The sequence below is a fragment of the Rhinoraja longicauda genome, chromosome 15, assembly GCF_053455715.1.
Source record: "Rhinoraja longicauda isolate Sanriku21f chromosome 15, sRhiLon1.1, whole genome shotgun sequence".
In the NCBI taxonomy this organism is placed as follows: Eukaryota; Metazoa; Chordata; class Chondrichthyes; order Rajiformes; family Arhynchobatidae; genus Rhinoraja; species Rhinoraja longicauda.
In genome coordinates, this window is record NC_135967.1 from 46,811,651 (window position 1) to 46,839,437 (window position 27,787).

Below are 27,787 nucleotides of genomic sequence, written 5' to 3' on the forward strand. Positions count from 1 at the left end.
CACTTTATTTTACAAAAATCCCATCATATGTACAATTATCCTCAATTGATTTAAATGTTTACCAGAGTCAAAAGCTCACAATGTAAGATAAAGATTTTAGCAATTTACATGCACAATTGCAACAAGATAGGTTGACTCATAACAGACTTTCAAAGAAAAACTGGTGAATGAAACGTGTTGGTTAAATTATCCAAGCGACCCAGAAAATATAAAATTGTAACACAGTTTGGCAAATCAGTGGTCGGTGCACCTTAAATCACTGGCATCAAATGACTGAAGCTACTGACTGCACCTCAAATTTTCTATCTAGAATTTTGTGTGCAATGCTAGGAGCTGCGATGGAGGTGGTGGAAGGATTAGGTCATGAGGTCGTAAGTGTTAGGAACAGGATTGGGCCATTCGGCCCATCAAGTCTACTCTGCCATTCAATCATGGCTGATCTATCTCTCCCTCCCAACCCCATTCTCCTGCCTTCTCCCCATAACCCCTGACACCCGTACTAATCAAGAATCTATCTAACCCTGCTTTAAATATATCCACTGACTTGGCCTCTGCATCCTTCTGTGGGAAAGAATTCCACAGATTTACCACCCTCCAACTACAGAAATTCCTCCTCATCTTCCTAAAGGAACGTCCTTTAATTCTGAGGCTATGACCTCTCGTCCTAGACTCTCTCACTCGTGGAAACATCCTCTCCACATCCACTCTATCCAAGCCTTTTACTATTCTGTATGTTTCAATGAGATCCCCCCCCCCCCCCTCATTCTTCTAAACTCCAGCGAGTACAGGCCCAGTGCCGACAAACTTTCATCGTAGCTTAACCCACTCATTCCTGGGATCATTCTCGTAAACCTCGGCTGGATCCTCTCTAGAGCCAGCACATCCTTCCTCAGTAATGATGCCCCAAATTGCTCACAATACTCCAAATGTGGCCTGACCAATGCCTTATGGATAATGAATTTCAATTTTAAAAGAGGAGGTCCTCAGGTTGATATACAGTCAGGGGAAGGTCCAGGTCCTGGCTACAAGTGTCCTGAAGTGGTTAAGCCATAATAGGACACATGCAAAATTAAGCAAGCTCCATCTTAACTCAACAATTTAAACCTTTGAACTATTTTTAATCGGATCTTATCTTGCACTAAGCGTTATAATCTTTATCCTGTATCAGTACACTACGGACGGCTTGATTGTAATCGTGTCTTTTCACTGATTGGATAGCACACGATAAAAGCTCAGTACGCATGACAATAATAAACTAAACTAAACTAATAAAGAACCGAGCGTGTGGTAAAGAACTGTAGGTGATGGTTTAAACCAAAGATAGACACAAAATGCTGGAGTAACTCAGCGGGACAGGCAGCATCTCTGGAGAGAAGGAATGGGCGCCGTTTCGGGTCGAGACCCTTCAGAAGAAGAAGGCCCGAAACGCCAGCCATTCCTTCTCTCCAGAGATGCTGCCGGTCCAGCCTTTTGTGTCCAATAAAGAACCGAGATGTTAAAGTGTTGTTTGTTTTAAATAATGCTATCAAATCGTACGACAAATGCCAACAATCACATTACTTCAGAGCAAACAGTGTTACTGTTGGAAATCTGAAATAAAAAGCATAAACATGATTGCATGAACGGTTCATTGACTTTAAAGGTTGACATTGTTCATTTCTTCGAGATGTGTGATCAGCAGCAGAATTGCCTGAATGGCTGTTCAGCACTCACTTTGCTGCACAGGAGTGATAGCACTTGAATGTTGCCACATCACATTTAAACTAAAATTACACAATAGCACAAGAACCATTTCCTCTCAAAGAGTCGTTCCTCTGCCTTTTCCTTTGCAAAATCACTTTGAAAAAAACCATCAAATTTTCCCTTTGCAAAGTGCAGACACCACAATTTAAAATTAACGACAAATTGCTAGAGATGTACAGACGGACAGGAGGGCTAGAGCAAGACACCATTTGTTCTGCATTTCCCAATATTATTTTTGACTTCAAACATTTGTGTTTATTAGTATCCCTCCAGCCCCTCCCCTCCCCATCCCCAACCACCTACAAACCATAAATGTTACATGCCTTAGATAGGAACACATTTTTTCCACCAGTGGATTAGTCAGTTACTCATGGACATGGACTTAAGATAATTATCCATGGAACCAGAGTGGTGGAGAGGAAAACATTGTTTGAAATGAAGTGAGCATTTGAAAGGGAGGTGGAAGCAGACTCAATGATAACTTCAAAATTAAACTGGATAAAAACTTGGAAAAAATATCTGCAAGGGGATTTAGAAAGAACAGAAAGTAAGGCCAATTGGATTGGCCTTTCAAAGAGCTGGCATTGGCAAAATGAGTCAGGAAAAGATGAGCAGGAATTCATTTGTTTTCTTTGACACAAATTGATTTGTACAGTCAATACCAAATGTTCTCCTATCTCCAATTCTTTCCATTTATGTTTTTGTTTTGCTCGACCCATTGGCCCACATTGGTCATCGTTAGCACAGCCACGACTTCTTCTCACAGTCCAGCTTGTGACCCGTCTTTCTAATTTTTTTTAATGTAATTTAATTTTAATTTAGAGATCCAACATGGAACCCCCGCCGACTCCACACCGACCATCGATCACCCAATCACTCTAGTTCTATGATATCTCACTTTCTCAACCACACCCGGCACACAGGAAGTAATTTACAGAAGCCAATTAACTTACAAACCTGCACATTTTTGGGATGTGGGGGGAACCAGAGCACCCAGAGAAAACCCCACATGGTCACAGGGAGAATGTGAGAACTCCACAGAGTCGGCACCCGAGGTCAGGATCGAACCCCGGTCTCTGGTGCGATGAGGCAGCAGCTCTACCAGGTGTGCCACCATGCTAGACTATAGCAGTCTTCAATTCTACCAATGTGCTGAAATGAAATGCTGACCTGCAGCCTGCTTTAGACTAGAACTGTGAACAATTTAGTCAAAGATCAACCCAGAAATACTAGGGGACTGAGGATCTAGTGGGAGGGAGGAAATGAAGGGAATCCACATGTCAGGAAATTATGTTAAGTAAACTGTTGGGACTGAAGGCAGATAAATCCCCAGGGCCTGATGGTCTGCATGCCAGAGTGCTCAAGGAGGTGGCTCTAGAAATCGTGGATGCATTGGTGATCCTTTTCCAATGTTCTCTCGACTCTGGATCAGTTCTTGTGGATTGGAGGGCAGCCAATGTAACTCCACTTTTTAAGAAAGGAGAGAGAAAACAGGGAATTGTAGCCCATTTAGCCTTACATCGGTAGTGGGGAAGATGCTGGAGTCGATTATTAAAGATGTTATAGCAGCACATTTGGAAAGCAGTGACAGGATCGGTCAAAAGTCAGCATGGATATATTAAGGGGAAATCAGACTTGACTAATCTTCTGGAATTTTTTGAGGATGTAACAAGTAGAATGGATAAGGGAGAGCCAGTGGATGTGGTGTATCTGGACTTTCAAAAAGCCTTTGACAAGATCCCACACAAGAGATTAGTGTGCAAAATTAGAGCACATGGTATTGGGGGTAGGGTATTGACATGGATTGGGAACTGGATGGCAGACATGAAGCCAAGAGTAGAAATTAACGGGTCCTTTTCAGAATGGCAGGCAGTGACTAGTGGGGTGCTGCAAGGCTTGGTGCTGGGACCCCAGTTATTTACAATATACATTAACGATTTAGACAAGGGAATTAAATGTAACATCTCCACGTTTGCGGGTGACGCAAAGCTGGGTGGCAGTGTGACTGTGATGAGGATGCTATGAGTCTGCAGGGTGACTTGGATAGGTTGGGTGAGTGGGCGGATGCATGGCAGATGCAGTATAATGTGGATAAATGTGAGGTTATCCACATTGGTGGCAAAAACAGGAAGGCAGATTATTATCTAAATGGTGTCAGATTAGGAAAAGGGGAGGTGCAATGAGACCTGGGTGTGCTTGTACATCACTGACTGAAAGTAAGCATGCAGGTAAAGCAGGCATTGAAAAAGGTTACTGGCATGTTGGCCTTCATTGTGAGGATTTGACTTTAGGAGCAAGGAGGTCTTACTGCAGTTGTACAGGGCCCTGGTGAGGCCGCACCTGGAGTATTGTGTGCAATTTTGGACTCCTAATTTGAGGAAGGACATTATTGCTATTGAGGGAGTGCAGCATAGGTTCACCAGGTTAATTCCCGGGATGGCAGGACCGACATATGATGAAAGAATGGGTCGACAGGGCTTGTATTCACTGGAATTTAGAAGGATGAGAGGGGATTTTATAGAAACATATAAAATTCTTAAAGGATTGGACTTACCAAAGTATAAAAGGGCACTGCAATATAGCTTAAGGAGCCTATTACTGTAGTAACGCGGGAAGATATCCTCGAAGGCTCTTCAAATGAAGTCGTATTGGTAGAACTCAACAAAAAGAAGACAATTACAAAAAAGAAGGCAATCGCAAACAATAAAAGCTGAGGTATGAACTTAGAGAGGTGTTTAAGATCACGAGAGAAATAGATGGGATGAATGCTTGTACCAATAAAGGGATCATTGTGTTACAGAAAGGGATAAAGGTGGTCTGGAAATTAAGCTCCTTGATTGGGAGAAGGCAGGACATGACTAGACTAGGAACAGCTTCTTGCAGGTTGGTCTATGAATGACAATTGGGAAGTGCTTGGATGTGAAATAGAGAGCTTGGGATTATGTACGACTCTTGTACACTGGCTCAATGTGGTCTTCTGTCTTACACTCTTGCAATTAGTATGGTTGTGCCTACTGTATAGCAGGCTCGCCAGGATATGCAAAAAAAAAAGAATTTCACTATACGTAGGTATAAGTGACAATAAAGTACATAATAAAGTACTAGTGAACCATTTTGTTTTACCAACTGGATGAATGGAATCTGGAATGCACTGCCTGAGTGGATGTTAGAAACAGGTAGAATTATTAAGTATCTAAAGGAGCATCTGAATTACCAAAGTATAAAAGGGCAGGGACTAAGCCGTGGCAAATGGGATACGTGTGGATGGGTAAATGACAGTCCAAAGGACCCAGCTCTGTGCATTTTCACGGCAGTCCAAAGGACCCAGCTCTGTGCTGGTCGATTCTACGAAATCGACAAATCTGTTAAAACGTTCTGCATATTTCAATACTCAACAAGTTTGACGTACTGATCTTATCCACAAGAAGGATCCGACAAAAAGTTTTGCAATGGGCACTATCCAAACATTTCACATTGAAGGCATCCAATATAAATGCAAGAGTTTCAATTTGGCTGGAAATACTGAGCAGGTAAGTGGAGGGAGAAAACAGAATTAACAGTTCATGTCCATGAAATGTCATCAGAGTTTTGAACTGTTTCCCTCTCCACAGATACTTCCTGACTGATGAGTATTTCTAGCAAGTTGCTTTTATTTCAATTTCCAGCATCCGCAGTTCTTTTTATTTCAATATTATCGTGGAAAAATTTTATTCTACTTACCCTGACTACATTAAAATCTAAACCTGTTTCACGAGCACACTGTATTATTAATCCAAAGCAATTTTTACTCTGATTTCTCATTCCACTTTCATAATAACGCTGCAATACTCGTTGTTGATCCTCTGTGAATATAGAACGTAGATTCATCTAAAAAAAGAAAGTACAGTAACGATGTTACCACAATTTGAAAAGTGTAAAAAGAGCTGAAAAACTATTTTACAACAGATTTACGACACACAGAAAATACAATATTTCCTTCAATGCTGAAGGGGCAACTGGGATAGGGTTAGTGCTGGACAAGAACAGGTTCACATTATGTTTTGCAAAACAGTTCAAATTCGAGGAGAAAATATTTTCTGTCCGTTTTTCTTAGTCAAAGGGTGGTGAATCTGTGAAATTATTTCCCACAGAAGGCTGCAGAGACCAAGTCAGTGGATATATTTAAGGCAGAGATAAGATAGATTTTTGATTAGTACAGGTGTCAGAGGTTATGGGGAGAAGGCAGGAGAATGGGGTTAGGAGGGAGAGATAGATCAGCCATGACTGAATGACGGAGTAGACTTGATGGGCCAAATTGCCTAATTCTACTCATATCAAATGATCTTATGACCTTAATCGCCACAGGAGGGAAATTTTGATATCCTTTCCAAGGAAACTAATGGTTAACAGGTGGCACAGGCTGTACTGTCCAGACCTCATAAGGAAAGAAGCTTTACAGAAGTTAGAACCTGCCAATAAACTGCTGAACTTATGCAGCCAAAAACCATAGATTTTTTTAAAAGTAATAATATTTAAGACTATCGTGAGGAGGATTACGCCACAACTTTTGATTTCAGACAGGTTAAGAGAAGGTACATGCAGAGAAGAAAATGGGACTTTTTCAAGAAATGGAACGGAAACAAAATCAACTCACTTTCGTATGTTTTATTTACCGCTCGTTCTATCAATAAAGGAGGGTGCTTGGCTATTTGCCATGCAATAGTTTATTCACAACAAGATGAAAATTACTTCAAATAGAAAAGAGACTGCCTACTTCAGAAATCTGAAGTGAAAACTAAAGAAATTAAAATGTCCCAGCTGTCTTCTCTACAGATTTTACTGACTCCAGTTATTATTTCTAACTTGAAATGTTGTTCTAAATGTTTCTCAGTAGTTGCTGACTAGCACACTGGATGGGTTTTTTTAAATCTGAAAAAAATGCAAATATTCATTCACAGACACAAATACAATAGACAATAGACAATAGGTGCAGGAGTAGGCCATTCGGCCCTTCGAGCCAGCACCACCATTCAATGTGATCATGGCTGATCATTCTCAATCAGTACCCCGTTCCTGCTTTCTCCCCATACCCCCTGACTCCGCTATCCTTAAGAGCTTTATCTAGCTGAGAGCAATCAAACATTTCACCATTTATATAACTTTAAACCATTAAATTAACTTTTTTTGTACTTGAATACGGCATTTTTGCAAGGTGGAAGTGGTGGGATGACAAGGGGATTTCAGATTATTCACACTGCGGATTTCAGATTATCCTGACTACGGGTGCTGTCCGTACGGAGTTTGCATGTTATGTGACCTTGTGGGTTTTCTCCGGGTGCTCCGGTTTCTTCCCACACTCCCACACTCCCACACTCCAAAGGCATACAGGTTTCCAGGTAAATTAGTTTTGATCAAAATTGTACATTGTCCCCAGTGTGTAGGATGGTGCTAGTGTACGGGCATCACTGGTCGGCGTAGACTCAGTGGGCTGAAGGGCCTGCTTCTGCACCCTATCTCTAAACTAAACTAAACTAAATCACAGTCAATGAGACAAAAGAAAAAAAAGTAGGACCAATAATTTGTAGATAAAATATGAACAAAGCTTGTCAGTGGTTGCAATGGAAAGCTTTCAAGGAGCCCTGAGACTGAACAAGTGGAGGTACTCAAAAGATGCTGAGAACTAAGATGTACAACTTGCTAACCTGATGAGAAAGGCCAGACTGAGAAAACCAATGAGGGATGAGTTCATTAATGTACAAATCCGTCTGGAGTTATGGGGAGAAGGCAGGAGAATGGGCTTAAGAGGGAAAGTTAGATCAGCCATGGCGGAGTGGATTTGATGGGCCGAATGGCCTAATTCTGCTCCTTTCACTTATGAACCATGAAATCTGTAGGTGTCCTCATCGTACTCTTCTGCTGAATGTGTCTACGAGTCTTTGATCAAGTCCACTTTCATGGACTAAACTTTTCTTATGATGGCAAGATGATTCCCGCATTAAGTTCGATTCTTCACTTATGAATTCCTGTCTGTTGATGCCCAACCACAGTGTATCCCTGCATTACACAGGGGCTGCAAACTCTTCTGACTTCTCTAAATCCCAGGTTGTAGGTGGAGATGATTTCCTCTCGGAGGTTTTTCTTTCAACAGTAATGCACCCTCATGGTCTACAGGCAAGGGAATTGTGATTTTACCTTAAAGTGAAGGAAAAGGGTTGTTTTTTTAATTACCGGAAATAGACATGATGTTGTTCAGGGTATTGATCTACAAGAAGTAACAGAAGAAATTGCCATGTCACTTTCCAAAGTAAATGCCTTACACTGTCTCCCATTGTGAACTGGCAGCCACCAATGGTTGTCCTTGTTAAATTGTTTCAGTTCTCTGCATACATTTTGTATTTATTACTTTTCACACAAATTCTGTAAGACAGAATTTTTATTCCATAACTGACTTGCGAATTGCATAAGGTTGCATTTCTGTTACCCGAACCAGCAATGCTGGAGGGCTGTATTTATCAATTATCTTGCAGAATCATACACCGTTATGATGAGTACATTCAGACTCAAGAGTAATGCGGGTGTGATTATGCACAAACACTTGAACGCATGTAAATCTGAAAGAACCTTGAAAAGGAAAATCAATTTTAAGGCATGAATATGAAGAACAAGCCATAATGAACACACAAGGGAACAGTACCCACTTAATCAATGCACAGATTGCGCTTGTCATTCCACTGTTTAAAAAAAATTTTTTGAGCCTTTAAGGTTTATTATAATTCTTGTTTACACTTAGCTTGTGCTATATCTAGAGTGATAGATGAGATTTAATCTATAGTCTATGTTGTAGATCTTGACTACATCAGCCTGATTGAAACAATTTGACTCATTATCCTCAAAATATGGCGAATGCTTCTGCTAGGAACCTCCTTTGTACTGACACCTACTACAAATAGTGATGCAAGGTCCCGACCCGAAACGTCACCCTTTCCTTCTCTCCAGAGATGCTGTCTGTCCCGCTGAGTTACTCCAGCTTTTTGTGTCTATCTTCGGTTTAAACCAGCATCTGCAGTTCCTTCCTATACAAATAATGTGGCAGGCATGTATGCCAAGCAGTAAAGTCTACTAGATCTTGGATGACTTGTGCAATAACATGCAATACCCTATAACTGAAACTCTTCAGCCCAATCAATATCCCAGATGCAAATAAATTGGTTTATTTCACATTAATAGCCTGACTACTGAACAAACTGAAATAATAACATGAAATAATTTCAGTGGATTATTTGCAATCTCTCTGTGCAACAGGTCAAAAGTTGAAATGACAACTGACCTTGCTGGTTACTCTTTCTTATCAAAATGTCAACATGCACAAACGAGTCAGCTTTGAAAAGCAAGCTTGCTCACATTATTTCGTCAGCACAGATATTTCAAAAGGCTTATTGGGCATTTTGAGAAGATACTTTGATTATTTCACCAAAACCTCACTATCTACAAATCAACCGTAATCAAACCACACGCCAACGTAAAGTCCTAATTGCGCTCCTAAACAATGTCAAGAGACTCAAAACTTATTGCCGCGTATTTAAAGTCAGAAGAAGCAGGTAAGTTATTCCATCTCTTTCACGTCCTAGGATAGGGTTGCCAACTGTCCCGTATTAGCCGGAACATCCCGTATTGTGGGCTAAATTGGTTTGTCCCATATGGGACTGCCCTTGTCCCGTATTAGTAGGGTTGCCAACTTCCTCATTCCCAAAGAAGGAACAAAGGGAGACATCACTGCCCCGCGCCCCACGTGACCTCACCCAGCCAGCGGCCACATGCTCCCGCTCCACCAATGGCGGCCGCCCGGGCCGTGCACCGCCTAACGGAGGGTGCATTGCAACCCGCCTCCTGGCCCGGGTTATCAATTAATATATTGATTGAAAGACACAGCATGGATACAGGCCTGTTGGTTCACTAATTCCATGTCGGCTAGCGATCACCCATTCACACTAGAAATAAAGAACTGCAGATGCTGGTTAATACACAAAAGGACACAAAGGTCCAACTCAGCAGGTCCAAACGTCACCTATCCATGTTGTCAGAGATGCTGCATGACCTGCTGAGTTACTCCAGCACTTTGTGTCCTTTTACCCATTCTAGGGTTGCCAACTTCCTCATTCCCAAATACGGGACAAGGTGATGTCACCGCCCCGCGGACTTCACCCAGCCAGCGGACATGTGCTCACGCTCCACCAATGGCGGCCGGGCACGGGGCGGTGACGTCACCCTTTGTCCCTTCTTTGGGAGTGAGGAAATTGGCAACCCTACTAATACGGGACAAGGGCAGTCCCATACGGGACAAACCAATTTAGCCCAAAATAAGGGATGTCTCGGCTAACATGGGACAGTTGGCAACCCTAACCCATTCACACTAGACTATGTTATCCCACTTCCCCAATGCAAGGGACTCAAGGGACAATTTTACAGATGCCAAATAACCTACAAGCACACGCCTCTTTTGAGAATCTCCACACAAACTCCACACAGACACTACCTTAGGTAAGGATCTAACCCGCGTCTCTGGCACTGTGAGACCGCAGCTCTACCAACTGTACCACTGTGCCGCCCCAAGGACAAAGTAAAGAAAGTATAGGAAGCATATCCAAGAACAAAGTGAAGAATATTTGGAAGGAGTGAGATTACATTGGATTTATAACTCCCATAGTTTTTCATCACTGGAGGTCTTCTTGTTTATTGCTTATATGCAATCAAACATCTAAGGGACCGATTGCATTTATATGATCAACTTATATGATCAATTTATATAACCAACATAATGATTAGATAACATGGTTTCCAAAATGCTGATGTGTACCTTACTCTTTTCTTCATCTTGTTTTATTCTTTATATTTATTCACTAGACAGTCCTCTGCTAGGACTGAAAAGATTTTGAGTGATTTAGAATTCAGTCCTAAAGATTCAATCGATGCACAGATTATTTTTCCTCGCCAACTGTCACCCACCCAATGTTAGCAAGGTATTCTGAGAATTCAATCCACTTCACCAGACGAAACTGAAACCAAACTTTGTAGACAGATAGGGCGGCACGGTGGCTCAGCAGTGGAGTTGCTACCTTACAGCGCAAGTGACCCGGGTTTGATCCAGACTACGGGTGCTGTCTGTACGGAGTTTGTACGTTCTCCCCGTGACCATGTGGGTTTCTTCCGAGAGTTTGGGTTCCCTCCCACACTCCAAAGACGTGCAGGTTTGTAGGTTAATTGGCTTGGTATAAGTGTAAATTGCCCCTAGTGGGTGTAGGGTAGTGTTAGTGTTTGGGGATCACTGGTCAGTGCAGATTCGGTGGGCCGAAGGGTTTGTTTCTGCACTGTATCTCTAAACTAAACTAAAAGATTAAATTATAGTTGAAATCAAATTAAATAATTAAAAAGTAACTTGGATAATTTTTGAAAAATGAAGTCAGCAGTTGATTACATCCACAACTGAAACCACCTGCTTTTTGAAAATCAGATATCACTAATACAGATCCCGGAGCACATTGAAATTAATTTGAGGAAACTTTGCAACAGGTTCTGGTTTGAGATACTGTACTAAACAGCCTTCATTACCATACATTACCATACTTCATGTCTGAAGAAGGGTCTCAACCCGAAAGGTCACCTATTCCTTCTCTCCAGAGATGCTGCCTGCATTTACTCCAGAGTTACTCCAGCATTTTGAGTCTACCTTCGATTTTAAAAAGCATCTGCAGTTCTCTCCTGCACATAGCCTTCATTGCCACTTGGGTAGGAAGTACACTCCCTTCCCCCAGTGAGTTCAGAAAAGTCACCATTCTTCCCCTCATTTCCCTCTCCCTAGGTCAGACCTGACCAGCTGAATACTTCCTGCAATTCCTGTCGTTTGTGTTTGAGCATGCATGTCTACATTCCTGTGAGGAACAGTTAATGTTTATGTCAGGATATCAATGACAGTTCAGTGAACAGGGTGGTAAAGAACCATTGACAGAATTGTACAGTCATGGGAACAAATCGAACAGTCTTGCGGAAGAAAGTAATTCTCCAATTAAAGTTTGTTGGGATTACTTCAGTTTTCTATTATTTTTTATTTGCCAACTTATTTGATGTTGGTGATGTGATCTGAAGTTTCTTTTTCTCCTGGTTAAGTTTCAATGGAGGATATTTTATAGGTCACTTGCTTGGTTCAACCTGTCTTTTGAGGCCATCGTGAAGAGGCTGTGTTGACTGACAGAATGAACCAATATAAAATCATTCTATTATTATCTCAATGGTGTCAGATTAGGAAAAAGGGAAGTGCAACAAGACCTGGGTGATCCTTGTACACCAGTCACTGAAAGTAAACATGCAGGTACAGCAGGCAGTGAAGAAAGCTAATGACATGTTGGCCTTCATAACGAGAGGATTTGAGTGTAGGAGTAAAGAGGTCCTTCTCAGTTGTACAGGGCCGTTGTGAGACCACATCTGGAGTATTGTGTGCAGTTTTGATCTCCTAATTGGAGGAAGGACATCCTTGCTATTGAGGCAGTGCAGCGTAGGTTCACCAGGTTAATCACCGGTATGGCAGGATGGTCATATAAGGAAAGATTGGGAAGACTGGGCTTGTATTCACTGGAGTTTAGAAGAATGAGAGGGGATCTTATAGAAATGTATAAAATTGTAAAGGGACTGGACAAGCTAGATGCAGGAAAAATGTTCCCAATGTTGGGGGAGTCCAGAACCAGGGGCCACAGTCTAAGAATAAAGAGGAGGCCTTTTAAAACTGAGATGAGAAAAAACCTTTTCACCCAGAGAGTTGTGAATTTGTGGAATTCTCTGCCACAGAAGGCACTGGAGGCCAATTCACGGGATGAATTTAAAAGAGAGTTGGATAGAGCTCTAGGGGCTAGCAGAATCAAGGGATATGGGGAGAAGGCAAGCACAGGTTACTGATTGTGGATGATCAGCCATGATCAAAATGAATGGCGGTGCTGGCTCGAAGGACCAAATGGCTCGTGCACCTATTTTCTATGTTTCTAAGTTCAGAGCTCATATGTAGGTTGTGGTGTTCAATAGCCTGATGGCTTTGGGGAAGAAGCTGTTTGTGAGCCTGGACGTTAGTTTTCCGCTCTGACGGCATTCTCACTTCACTGCAGAGACTTGGGCGTGAGCATTCAGTGCAGATGCTGACAGACTGCCAGACGCAGGCACCACATTAAACCAACTTGCTGTCTGCTCCTTCAGGTGCATGACAAAGTTCCACTTACACTGCCGTGAAGAATAGTAGAGGGGCTAGCAGAATCAAGGGATATGGGGAGAAGGCAAGCACAGGTTACTGATTGTGGATGATCAGCCATGATCACAATGAATGGCGGTGCTGGCTCGACGGGCCAATGGCCTCATCCTGCACCTATTTTCTATGTTTCTATGGAACAAACCTATTCTGTGCAGATGGTAAAGCATCTTTTTTTCTTTAAATGGAGGAAGACATGGAATAGTGCAGACTGAAAACATTTTTTACGTTGCATGTGGGAAATTTTAATCAAAAGGGTTCCAAGTCATGAATATTGTTGTTTACATCTATCAGAAAATTAATGCTTTTTTATTATTAGTAATTTAATCCAGAATTTATGACAGTCATTATGGAAAGTGAACACTGCAATTCAGGTATGCTACAGTTCTTCCACTGCTGAATAATATTTTAGGAAATGATGTATGATTTATTTTGAGGGTTATGTTGACGTCATATTCATATTCTGCTCTTATTTGCAGGAAGTACCACAGTCAAAAGGCCAGAGGAATATTAGGACTAACAGTTCACAAAATATTCATGCTCTCATCCAAGAACCGTGTGGCATCTTTAACCTTTCCTTCATTCTGGAAAAAAATCATTTTGGTTGGTGAACAAACTTCAACAAACAAAAAGCTGTACAATGAGCTTGAGGTAAGATAAGATATATAAGAAAATAACTGCAGATGCTGGTACAAATCGAAGGTATTTATTCACAAAGTGCTGGAGTAACTCAGCAGGTCAGGCAGCATCTCAGGAGAGAAGGAATGGGTGATGTTTCGGGTCGAGACCCTTCTTCAGACTTCTACGCTTCACTCAGTGAATACAGATGAATATTGCGACTCCATAAGAATGTGGAAGCACCATGGCTCAATTAGTGGAGCCACTCCTCACAGTGCCGGAGATCTGGGCTCAACCCTGACCTCTGCTGCTGTCTATTTGCAGTTTGCACATTCTATGTGACCGCGTGGGTTTCTTTCGGGTGCTCCAGTTTTCCTCCACATCCCGAAGATGCAGATTAATTGGTATTTCTAAATTCCCCCTCACGTGCAGATGAGTAGTGGAATCCGGAGGGAAAATATAAAATGGGATGAAAATATAAAATGGTGAACTTTTGTAACTTTGTCAGCGCCAAAACCTGGCGACACTTGTGTACTGCCTAGGTGAGGTCTGCCACATTATTGTATCGGTTTGTATGTAAAACAAAGTATTTCACTGTACCTAGGTACATGTGACAATAAAGTACCATTGAATCATTGATGTGACAGACTAAGTGGGCTGAAGAACCTGTTTATATCTATGTGCTGTATATATTTATGAATCTGTGCATACATTTTAAAGGGCAATAATATTTTAGTCCATTCCATATCTCCCATGTTCTTCGACAGCAAATGTTTAAAGCTTCATCGTGGTACATAATACATTTAACATAGAAACATAGAAAATAGGTGCAGGAGTAGGCCATTCGGCCCTTCGAGCCTGCACCGCCATTCAATATGATCATGGCTAATCATCCAGCTCAGTAACCTGTACCTGCCTTCTCTCCATACCCCCTGATCCCTTTAGCCACAAGGGCCACATCTAACTCCCTCTTAAATATAGCCAATGAACTGGCCTCAACTACCTTCTGTGGCAGAGAATTCCACAGACTCACCACTCTCTGTGTGAAGAAATGTTTTCTCATCTCGGTCCTAAAAGACTTCCCCCTTATCCTTAAGCTGTAACCCCTAGTTCTGAACTTCCCCAACATCGGGAACAATCTTCCCGCATCTAGCCTCTCCAACCCCTTAAGAATTTTATATGTTTCTATAAGATCCCCCCTCAGTCTTCTAAATTCCAGCGAGTATAAGCCTAGTCTATCCAGTCTTTCTTCATATGGAAGTCCTGCCATCCCAGGGATCAATCTAGTGAACCTTTGCAACTGAAAAGAGCACAGACGAAGATCATGGCTGCAAAACTAGTATATTTTACAAGTAGGAAAAAAACCCACAGATCCTGGTTTAAATCAAAGGTAGACACAAAATGCTGGAGTAACCCAGCGGGTCAGGCAGCATCTCGGGAGAGAAGGAATGGTTGACATTTCGAATCATATATATATTAACTACTTTAAAATCCCATTAATAGCAACATTAAAATTCAAGCCATGAACAGATTTATGAGCAGTGAAGTTAGACAGACAGAATTACTCAATACCTGATGCATTTGACTCTTTAATGACCAGTCCTATCTACTGCCATTTGTTCAGCCCATCACTTAACTAACTGAACCATCTCCCTGCACGCACTGCTGATCTTAACCATTTGGCCCCTTATATTCTTTATTTTTCTTTATCTCATTAAATATCTTCATGTTTCACAGCATCGATGCACGGTTTCAGGTCTGACATTATGAATCAAGGTACTACAATTTGGCTAGTTCAAATCAACGGAAGTCAGCACTGGTAGCTGAAATTAAGAAAGCATAAATGGAATTTATTGATGTCTCTTCTACTATGGTTAATGAAAATTAGCTTCCTCACTGCTATTACACAGCATTTATTATCAGAACGGAATAAGGCCATGCCAGCTCACAAATGAAATTTAAGATGCTCATGGCCTTTTATTAGATTAATACACCTATATTATTTCAGAAATAAAGGTTGAAAACAGACTGTATTGTGAAGTAGCAATAGCTGGTTAAAACATGTTCAGGACAAATTTCAGCAATTACTTTACCTCTACCAGATTTAAGCCCTTTAAACCCTCAGTCTGAAGAAGGGTCTTGACACGAAATGTCACCCATTCCTTCTATCCAGAGATGCTGCCTGTCCTGCTGAGTTACTCCAGCATTTAGTGTCCATCTTTGGTGTAAACCAGCATCTGCAGTTCCTTCCTACATATTAAACCCTAAAAACATGTTCGACCATGCCGTATGCTAACAAACACAAATAGTTTGGGGATATAATTCAATTTTCTTGGGCAATGTCACGTAAAAGGAAAAATAATTAGTAATGGTTATGGCATTTAGTTCAAAATGATTTGTTGTATCATCCACCTTGGGAAGTGGTAGAAGCCAAATTGCCGGATATTTAAGGAGGTAGGTTGCTTTCCATCCCAAAAGGCATGAAAGGATCAGAAATATGGTATTGAGGGAAGATGAGCCATGATCTTAGTGACTGCTGGAGGACCAAACAGCCTACACTGCCATTACGATGTATGTTTCTTTGACTGACACTACATGCAAGGAAATGATATGGAAAGGAAGATTTTAAAACTGTGACACAAGTACATTATTTTTCAGCTCAGTTTTCACTGAATAATGCAAGAGTTGCACTCCTGCATTCTAAAAGGGCATCAGATACAGCAGAATTTCCAATGTCAATATTTTTTCAATAAAGATGTTTGTCAGGTACATGTGCAAGAGTAACCTTTTACGATTTCTCCATGTGTTATGGCATTCACAAGCTGTTAAGATGAATTACTTTTAACTGGAAAAGTTGCTTGGGATAAGTACGAAACAAAAGGCGAGACTTGTTTTCTTGCAGAGCACGTCCACAATTATCTAACACAAATAAAGAATGGTCTATTGATTTGAAGTCTGAACGAGCTGATGCAATGCATGAATTATTCCTGATCCAAAGCATTAGCAACAGCTCAGAAGACGCGACACATCTGACTTAATAATTACAAACAAGGTAAAAATCATCCTAGGACACGAAGAAACAACCTTTCTACTGGTTACCTACACTTACATAGCTTTCTGTGCAGAAACAGACCATTTAGCCCCACCAGTCCCAACTAAATCTATTAGTCATTATCCATTACTCAGCCAAATCTATTAGCCATTTATTTGCATTTCCCTCATGTGCTTGGCAAGCCTTCCCTTCAATGCATTTACAACATTCACACCAAGGACACAAGGAGTAACAGCAGGTCAGGTAGTATTTCTGGACAACATGGATAGTGACGTTTCGGATCGGGAACCTTCTTCAGACTGATTGTTGGTGGGGGGAGGAGGGGAGGGGAGATGGGGGGAGGAGAAAGCTGAGAGAGAGGAGAGGCAGCACAAAGTGTGGCAGGTAATAGATGGACACAGGCGAAGGGGTTTTCACTCGCTGTTCACTTGACCAGCCTTCCCTAAAATGCATTTACACTATTCACTTAAACCATAGCCCTGTTAGTTCTCACACAACTCAGTTCAGTTTAGTTTATTGTCATATGTACGGAGGTACGATGAAAAGCTTTTGTTGCGAGCTGTCCAGTCAGCAGAAAGACAATACATCATTAACCTCTCTTCACACTCCAACACTCTCACCACTCTTTAATCAAAGATATCTCTTCTGCATTACCCATTCGATTTTTCGGGTGACTACTTAATATTGATGGTTTCTTGCTATACTCTCTGCACAATGGAAATTATCTGTCTCCATTCACTTCATCAAAAAAAAAATCATAATTTAAAAATCTATCTGATCACCCTCAATGTTTTTTTCTCACGTCTGAGCATCTTTTCCTGATAATGGTATCAAGCTGTCTTCATACTCCTCTTGTATCTTTGTACAACAAGGCAGTATTCTAAGTTATTTAATCATGATTGAGTACTGTTTGAGCAAAATTTCCTTTCTACAAGCTTGCTAACCAGTGACATTTCTTTTACTGATTGGTGCATCTGTACTTTGAGATCTCTTTGTTTTATCACCCTTGGTTTTTATCTCTCACCTTGCCATGTATAAATGATCTCTTCTTCTTCATATTCAAATACATTATCTGTGGAACATTTCTTTTGAAAATTATCTGCCCATTCTTCAAGTTTATGCAAAGAGTAGGAATAAACGGGTCCTTTTCGGAATGGCAGGCAGTGACTAGTAGGGTACCGCAAGGCTCAGTGCTGGGACCCCAGCTATTTACAATATATATTAATGATTTGGACGAGGGAATTGAATTCAACATCTCCAAGTTTGCGGATAACACGAAGCTGGGGGCGCAGTGTTAGCTGTGAGGAGGATGCGAAGAGGCTGCAACATGACTTGGATAGGTTAGGTGAGTGGGCAAATGCATGGCAGGTGCAGTATAATGTGGATAAATGTGAGGTTATCCACTTTGGTGGCAAGAACAGGAAAGCAGACTATTATCTGAATGGTGGCCGATTAGGAGAAGGGGAGATGCAACGAGACCTGGGTGTCGTGGTATACCATTCATCATACACCAGGCATGCAGGTGCAGCAGGCAGTGAAGAAAGCGAATGGTATGTTGGCATTCATAGCGAGGGGATTTGAGTATAGGAGCAGGGAGGTTCTGCTGCAGTTGTACAGGGCATTGATGAGACCACACCTGGAGTATTGCGTAGTTTTGGTCCCCTAATCTGAGGAAAGACATTCTTGCCATAGAGGAAGTACAGAGAAGGTTCACCAGATTGATTCCTGGGATGGCAGGACTTTCATATGAAGAAAGACTGGATAGACTCGGTTTGTACTCGATGGAATTTAGAAGATTGAGGGGGGATCTTATAGAAACTTACAAAATCCTTAAGGGGTTGGACAGGCTAGATGCAGGAAGATTGTTCCCGATGTTGGGGAAGTCCAGAACAAGGGGTCACAGTTTAAGGATAAGAGGGAAGTCTTTTAGGACCGAGATGAGAAAGTTTTTTTCACACAGAGAGTGGTGAATCTGTGGAATTCTCTGCCACAGAAGGTAGTTGAGGCCAGTTCATTGGCTATATTTAAGAGGGAGTTAGATGTGGCCCTTGTGGCTAAAGGGATCAGGGGGTATGGAGAGAAGGCAGGTACAGGTTACTGAGTTGGATGATCAGCCATGATTATTATGAATGGCGGTGCAGGCTCGAAGGGCCGAATGGCCTACTCCTGCACCTATTTTCTATGTTTCTATTTCTTGTTGTTCTCAATATTGACAAGTCCTCTCCATCCCCCCCCCCCAAAATAAATTGGCATTATCTGTAAATTTAGAACGCCTTTTTGATTCCAGAGTCCAAATTGTTATAGTAAATTCCAACAATAGTGCTCCCATCACAAACTGTCCTCTTCCACTGTAAATAACAATCCTGTGATCCCAGCCAGTTATCCATTCTTCTACATGTTCCTTGCCTCTGCATTCTCTGACCTACTCATCAGTATATTATGCGGTACCTTAATGAAGGTCCTTTAAATATATCCATAAATTCCATCTACTCCATTAAGAGTGCATATTCTCTTCTTCCACTTCTGAAAAGAAAGAGTAAAGTTGTTCAAGTGATACGAGTGTTTTGAAGCCATTGTTGGCGGTTATATTTGTTCAACTTGTTCCTCTCTGGTAAAGATGACATTGTTTTAGCTATTGTCAATGACAACCTGGCTAATCTCTCGCCCTGGGATATTTCTATGCCTCCTCCTAAATATAGGTATTAGATTTCATTTGATCATGTGAAGCACTGCCTCTGCTATTTCTTTTATTAGATTCCTCTCTGGTGCAGGATTTTATCCTCCAGGTTTACTGGTTTATTTAATATATCCCCTTCTTCTATTTTAAGAGCGCCTGTCTCACGACTTATCTCACCATCTGAGATGAGTCGTGAGACGAAATAATGATTGGATGTTTCTACCTTTTCTCTATTAAAGTCATAGAGTCAGATAGCACAGAAACAGGCCATTCTGCTCAACTTGCCATGTCAACCAACATGTGCCATCTATGCTTGTACCACCTTCCCGCATTTGGCCCATACCCTTCTAAACCTTCCTATCCATGTACCTGTCCAAATGCTTTCAAATGTTGTTATCGTATCTGCCTCAACTACCTCCTCTGGCAGCTCGTTCTCTATGCTTACTACCCTCTCTGTGAAAAAGTTGTCCCTCTTGTTTCTGTTAATTCTTTCCCCCGCACACCTAAATTCTATGTCTTCTGGTTCTCGATTCCCCTACTCTGGCCAAAAGACTCCATGCATTTACCCTATCTATTCCCCTCATGATCTTGTACACCTCTATACGATCACCCCTCATCCTTCTGGGCTCCAAGGTATGAAGTCCTAGTCTGCCCAAACCCTCCCCATAGTTCAGCCCCACAAGTCCTGGCACATCCTCATAAATCTTCTTTGCACTCTTTCCAGCTTAACAACATCTTTCGTATAGCAGGGTGACCAAAACTGAACACAATACTCCAAATGCCTCTCAAATGTCTTGTACCTATGTTTTTAACAATCTTTTTATTAATAGGCCCATTCTCATTCTTCTTATTGGTCTCCTAAAAAAATTGCTATTTTGTTTTTAATTTATGTTCCTCGATTTCACAGTTCCTCTTTTTTAAATATGGCAAACAAGCGTTACATCAACTACGTAATGTAGCAGATGTAAATACGAATTACATGTACACTGAACACAAAGAAAGCCCATATCGATTTAAAACTTTATAAAATTGCCTTTCCAGACTCAACTTAAAAAACAAACATAGACAATAGACAATAGGTGCAGGAGTAGGCTATTCGGCCCTTCGAGCCAGCACCGCCATTCAATGTGATCATGGCTGATCATTCACCATTTGTACCCCGTTCCTGCCTTCTCCCCGTATCCCTTGACTCCGCTATCTTTAAGAGCTCTATCTAGCTCTCTCTTGAAAGCATCCAGAGAATTGGCCTCCACTGCCTTCTAGACAATAGACAATAGACAATAGGTGCAGGAGTAGGCCATTCAGCCCTTCGAGCCAGCACCGCCATTCAATGCGATCATGGCTGATCACTCTCAATCAGTACCCCGTTCCTGCCTTCTCCCCATACCCCCTCACTCCGCTATCCTTAAGAGCTCTATCCAGCTCTCTCTTGAAAGCATCCAACGAACTGGCCTCCACTGCCTTCTGAGGCAGAGAATTCCACACCTTCACCACTCTCTGACTGAAAAAGTTCTTCCTCATCTCCGTTCTAAATGGCCTACCCCTTATTCTTAAACTGTGGCAGAGAATTCCACAGATTTACAACTCTCTGACTGAAAAAGTTTTTCCTCATCTCCGTTCTAAATGGCCTACCAATATTCTTAAACTGTGACCCCTGGTTCTGGACTCTCCCAACATTGGGAACATGTTTCCTGCCTCTAATGTGTCCAATCCCTTAATAATCTTATATGTTTCAATAAGATCCCCTCTCATCCTTCTAAATTCCAGCGTATACAAGCCTAGTCGCTCCAGTCTTTCAACATACGACAGTCCTGCCATTCCGGGAATTAACCTAGTGAACCTAAGCTACATGCCCTCAATAGCAAGAATGTCCTTCTTCAAAGTAAAAAGCTTTCACAAAATAATGACTACAGTACCAGTTTAAAACATTAAAGTACACGAGAATAACTGGGAATCAATAAGAAACAATAAATAAATCAGAGGGTAGTTAATCTGTGGAACTTATTGCCACAGAGGGCTGTGGAGGCCAAGTCAGTGGATATTTTTAAGGCAGAGATAGACAAAGTCTTGATTAGAACGGTTGTCAAAGGAAGGCAGGAAAATGGGATTAGGAGGCAGAGATAAGCCATGATTGAATGGCGGACTGGGCTCGATGGGCCGAATGGCTTAATTCCACTAATATAACTTGTGAAGAAACAGATTTAAGAATAAGAAGCAATGGACACCTCGTGAAGTGACGTCTGATGTAATATAAGTGTTCTCTGTTGGTTGTTGTGAATCATACGGTTTTTAATTCCTTTCAATGATTCACATCTGGAGATCAATACTGTCCACTTGGAGTGCAGGAAACTTTCATTTTGTTTGCCAAAGAACTGGAAAATCTTCTCAGAGCAATAAATTGAGGAGAAATGAGGTGGATATGATTATGCCATTAATCTCAAAATTATCTGAAAATCTGAATAAATTACTTCCAATTACTCCAAAGTTTACAGCAAAACAGCTTCAAACAGCTGGCTTGATTCCAATTCTGGGTTAAGTGTACAAGGTGCAGAAAATAATTTCGATCAATAAACTGGGCAATGGAATCAAGATCAGTGGTGTTAAATGAGATGCACCTGCAATGTAATGAGTTGCACTAACAGCATGTCTCAGCAGGTGGTCTCATTGCAGCCCAAATGACTGCAGAGGTAATGAGTTACCAAACAGGAACAAATTACTGTAGATGCTGAGATTCAAAAATAAAGTTAACTCTAAGTTGACTCTTCTTCAGAGTTCCAATGTGGGTAAACGGCATGAAACGTTAACTTTATTTCTCTCTTCACAGATGCTGCTTGACCTGCTGAGTGTTTCCAGCATTTTTTTGTTTTTATTTCAGAAGAGAAAGAACACTTGGGACTCCTGCGTCGGCTCGGTTGTTGCTCTGATACCTAAAGTTTTTCATTGATCTGTTTTCCCTGTACACAAGCTGTAGGGGATCCAGATTCTCTGGAAGACTGATGCAAATGAGGGTCATTACCAATCTCTCTACACATCGCCCTTGACTTCCAAAATTTGCCAATGAGAGTAAGATTTGTTCAGTTCAGTAAGAGAAATAATTCTTGACATTTGATTATAAAACCAAGACATTTCACAGTTCGAAGTTTAGGTGGAGCTCGTAGTGTTCAATAGTCTGATGGTTCTTGTGTGGAAGCTGTTCCTGAACCTGGACGTTACAGTTTTCATTTCAGTTTAGTTTATTGTCACGTGTACTGAGATACAGTTAAAAGCTTTTGTTGCGTGCTAACCTGTCAGCAGAAAGACAATACATGTTTACAATCGATCTATTTACAGTATATAGAGACACAATAAGGGAATAACATTTAGTGCAAGGTAAAGCCAGTAAAGTTCGATCAAGGATAGTCCTAGGGTCACCGAAGAGGTAGACAGTAGTTCAGGACTGCTCTCTGGTTGTGGTAGGATAATTCAGTTTCCTGATAACAGCTAGAAAGAAAGCATCCCTTAATCTGGACGAGTGCGTTTTCACACTTCTATACCTTTTGCCAGATGGGAAAGGGAAGAAGAGGCAGTGGTCATGGTGCGACTCATCCTTGATTATGCTGCTGGCCTTGCCGAGGCAGCGTGAGGTACAAATGGAGTCAATGGCAGGGAGGTTGGTTTGCGTGATGGTCTGGGCTGCATCCACAATTTGCTGCAATTTATTGCGGTCTTGGATGGAGCTATTCCCAAACCAAGCTGTGAGGCAACCTGATAAAATGGTTTCTATGGTGCAATTGTAGAAGTTGGTGAGAGTTGTTGGGGTCATGCCAAACTTCCTAAGCCTTCTAAGGAAGTAGAGGCATTGGTGTGCATTATTGGTCGTTGCTTCAATGCGGGCGGTCCAGGAGAAGTTGTTGGTGATATTGACTCCTCGGCATTTGAAGTTTTCTAGTTTTCAGAGTCGTGTACCTCCTTCCCAACGGCAGAAATGAAATAAGAGCGTGCACAGGGTGGTGTGGGTTCTTGATGATGCTGGCTGCCTATTTGAGCCCATATCACAGTGATCTAATTATCCGATAGATTAGGTTTCAGGGGCTGGATATCCTACAACTGTTCCTATATTGTCTTGACATTCAATACTAGCTCCATTCAAGTTCAAGTTTATTGTCATTTATACAATCGCAGTAAGATACAGGAATAATGAAAATCCATCACAGGTACATGAACAGACAAACAAAAACAAATATATATAATTTATACAAAAATTACACATAAACTTCTAAAAGAAAATTGCACAAAACAAGACATCAGTGCAAAAACATAACGAGGAAAACAAAAAGAAGTTTGCAGTAGAGCAAGAGGATACATGTCCTACTGTCGAGGTAGGATTAGGGGTATGCAGGTTGGTGCAAGAATCTGATAGTTGCAGGATAATAGCTGTTCCTAAACCTGCTATACTGGACTTCAGGCTTCTGTACCTCCTGCCCAATGATAGCAGTGAAAACAGGGCATGGCCCGGATAGTGGGCTTCCTTAATGGTAGATGTTGCCTTGATAATGCAGCGCCTCGTGTAGATGCTCTCAATGGAGTGGAAGACTGTGCCCGTGATGGAGCAGCCCGAGTCCACGACCCCCGACAGACAGCCTTCTGTGCTTTTAAACCGTCATACCAAGCATGATGCAAGCAGTCAGAATACTTTCTACATACATCATTTGTTAAGAGTATTCGAAGACATACCGAATCTCTTTAAACTTCTAAAAGAAAGTAGAAGCGCTGGTGCATCTTCTTTGTGATGGCATCTATGTGCTGGACTCAGGACTCAGGACTCAGGACTCAGGACTCAGGACTCAGGACGGATCATCTGTGATGTTAACGTTTAAGAATTTGAAGCTGCTAACTCTCTACATCAGACCCACCAATAAACACTGGCGCCTGGTCTCCGGACTTCCACACTGGCGCCTGGTCTCCGGACTTCCACACTGGCGCCTGGTCTCCGGACTTCCACACTGGCGCCTGGTCTCCCTGGATTTCCACACTGGCGCGTGGTCTGCGGACGTCCACACTGGCGCCTGGTCTCCCTGGATTTCCACACTGGCGCCTGGTCTCCGGACTTCCACACTGGCGCCTGGTCTCCGGACTTCCACACTGACGCCTGGTCTATGGACTTCCACACTGGCGCGTGGTCTGCGAACTTCCACACTGGCGTGTGGTCTGCGGACTTCCACACTGGCGCCTGGTCTCCCTGGACTTCCACACTGGCGCGTGGTCTGTGGACTTCCACACTGGCGTGTGGTCTGCGGACTTCCACACTGGCCCCTGATCTCCGGACTTCCTCTTCCGGACGTCAATGGTCAGTTTCTCGGTTTTGTTGACTCTGAGCGAGAGGTCGTCGTTGCAGGGACCAGGTGTTCTACCTCTGTCCTGTACGTTGACTCATCACCACCCACCGTCCGGCCGATCACGGTGGTGTCACCGGCAAAGTCATGGATGCTGTGGGAAGGAACTGCAGATGCTGGTTTACACTGTAGACTAAAAATGATGGAGTAACTCAGCGGAACAAGCAGCATCTCTGGATAGGAGGAATGGGTGATGTTTCAGGTCAAGGCCCTTCTTCAGACTGAGGGCCATGGGAGAGGGCGTCTAGAGATACAGAAGGATAAGGTTTGAAAACAACAGATCAAAGCGGATGATGATAAGGAAATGTAGAATGGTTCATTGTTAGCTGAGGGGAAGATGGCAACATGGCATACAATCAGTACATCAGAAGATGGAGAGAGAGGGATAGCATTAGAGCTGTGCTTCATCTCACGGTCATGGGTGTAAAGATAACCGAGAGCAGGAGACTAAGCCTACAGCCTTGAGATGCACCAGTGTTGATAATCAGTGAGGAGATGTTACTGATCCACACTGATGAAGCTTTGCCGATGAGGACATCAAGAGTCCAGTTGCATAGGAAGGCAGGGAAGTCCAGCTATCAGAACTTGAACTTGCAGTTGACAACAGCAGCCTGATATACGTTTTCCTGTTATCGAGATGGTCCAGAGCAGAGTGAGATAGCATTTGCTGTTGACCTGTTGTGGCAATAGGCAGGTCATTTCTGAGAAGGGAGTTGAACTGTGCCATAATCAACCTCTCAAAGCACAACTGCAGCGATACCCCTGCATCAATGACTACTGTCTGGTAGCATATTACGGCTTATGTAAATGCTGTCAGACAGTAGTCATTGATGCAAATCGCCATGCTCTTCTTGGGCATTGATACCCCTTTGAAGCAGGTGAGAACTTCAGACTGCAGAAGGTTGAACATGTCCTTGAATACTCCAGCTGGTTGGCCTGCACAGGTCTTTAGTATTTGGCCAGACAACTTTCATGGACTCAAACTCTGACCTTGGCCTCAGAGACTGAGATCACAGGGTCGTCAAGGACTGTGGAGGCTTGTGTAGGCATTGGCATTGCTGTATACTGGTAGCTCCTGTAGTGCGCACATAGCTCCACAGATGCAGAAGTGTATAGGTGCTCCATGTTCCTCCGGTAACAAAAGTACAGGAGCGCCATGGTGAAAGTTGACCCACAACCTTCGGGCGGCACGGTGGCGCAGCGGTAGAGTTGCTGCCTTACAGCGAATGCAGCGCCGTAGACTCAGGTTCGATCCTGACTACGGGCGCCGTCTGTACGGAGTTTGTACGTTCTCCCCGTAACCTGCGTGGGTTTTCTCCGAGATCTTCGGTTTCCTCCCACACTCCAAAGACGTACAGGCATGTAGGTTAATTGACTGGGTAAATGTAAAAATTGTCCCTAGTGTGTGTAGGATAGTGTTAATGTGCGGGGATCGCTGGGCGGCACGGACTCGGTGGGCCGAAGGGCCTGTTTCCGCGCTGTATCTCTAAATCTAAATCTAAACAACCAATTGTGGGTGGATCTCCAAATACACTAAAAGTAAAATGCAAACTCAATGGCATTCCTGCTGCACTGTCAGCACGGAGACTTTCCATCAATGGGATCAGATGAGGGGTGAATTTCAGAAAAATTACACAGGGGATATTAGTTCCAAGGCCTTAAGTGTTTAAATAACAACATGCACCCACCCTATAATCAGAATTTTCTCAGATCTCTACAAATAATAAATTTGGTGTTTTGGGACATCCATTTGAAAACAAATCTATATCAATCTCTGCTTTTCTCTTTTGACAACTTCTATACTTTCAACTCTCTAGGACAGAACTAGCAAACTCCAGCAATTCAAGGCTCTGGGAACTTTGTCATAAATGGCAGATCTCTCAAACTCATGGTCAGCCTGAATGCTTTTAGTCCGGAGCACCAAAATAATGCAACCTTTCAGTTCAGTTCAGTTCAGTTCAGTTGAGTTTATTGTCACGTGTACCGAGGTACAGTGAAAAGCCTTTGTTGCGTGCTAACCTGTCAGCAGAATGACAGCAAAAGCAGAAATGATTACAATTAAGCCATTTTACAATGTATAGATACATGATAAGGGAATAATCGAAGGTATCACAAAATGTTGGAGAAACTCAGCAGGTCAGGCAGCATCTAGGAGAGAGGGAATGGGTGACGTTTCGGGTCGAGACCCTTCTTCAGACTGAAGAAAAAGGGTCTGAAGAAGGGTCTCGACCCGAAACATCACCCATTCCCTCTCTCCTAGATGCTGCCTGACCCGCGGAGTTACTCCAGCATTTTGTGATACCTTCGATTTGTACCAGCATCTGCAGTTATTTTCCTACTCTGATGAGGGAATAACGTTTAGTGCAAGGTAAAGCCAGCAAAATCCAATCAAGGATAGTCCGAGGGTCACCAAAGAGGTAGATAGTAGTTTAGCACTGTTCTCTGGTGTGGACTCACGTGTGGCTGCGCCTAACGGCTGCGGCTCTCTGGCAGTCTGTGTGTACTTTTTCCTTTTTTTTTTGTTTGTGTGTCGGTGTTGGGATGGTTTTTGTTTCTGTTTTTGGCTGTGTATGCGTGGGGGGGTGGGGTGGGGTGGGGTGCTGGGGTGGGGGGGGTGGGGGAAACCTTTCTTTTATTAGGTCTCTTCCCCGGGGCGCAGCTCGGCTGCGGGGCCTTCCATCGCCCGCGGGGCCTTCCATCGCCCGCGGGGCCTTCCATCGCCCGGCGTGGCTCGGCCGCTGGACTTAGCATCGCCGGCGCGGCTCGGCCGCGGAACCTAACAGTGCCCGGTGCGGCTCGGCCGCGGGGCCTTCCATCGCCCGGTACGGCCGCGGGACGTCTCAGCGCTCGGTGCGGCTCGGCCGCGGGGCCTTCCAGCGCCCGGCGCGGCTCGGCCGCTGGACTTAACATCGCCGGCGCGGCTCGGCCGCGGGACGTTTCAGTGCCCGGTGCGGCTCGGCCGCGGGGCCTTCCATCCCCTTGCGGGGGCTGTGCGTGTCGGTCGCCTCGTTAGGGGTCGAGCTGCCTGTCCGTGGGCGTGGGGGGAAGAGAGTGGAAGTTTT

At 43.0% G+C, this 27,787-nt stretch overlaps 1 protein-coding gene across 10 annotated transcripts in view; it reads right to left on the reverse strand.

Annotated features, from left to right (window-relative positions):
* hdx (highly divergent homeobox) overlaps positions 1-27,787 on the reverse strand; it is a 96,729-nt gene that overhangs the window by 51,563 nt on the left and 17,379 nt on the right. For 8 of the 10 annotated variants that reach the window (XM_078412053.1, XM_078412050.1, XM_078412049.1 and 5 more), the window contains exon 3: positions 5,464-5,610. The exons of 1 other annotated variant lie outside the window; for it this stretch is intronic. In XM_078412053.1, the coding sequence (XP_078268179.1) occupies positions 5,464-5,610 (147 nt within the window). Of the gene's footprint in view, positions 1-4,297; positions 5,411-5,463; positions 5,611-27,787 lie in introns of those variants that run through there. One more of the 10 variants, XM_078412051.1, reaches the window with a different exon arrangement.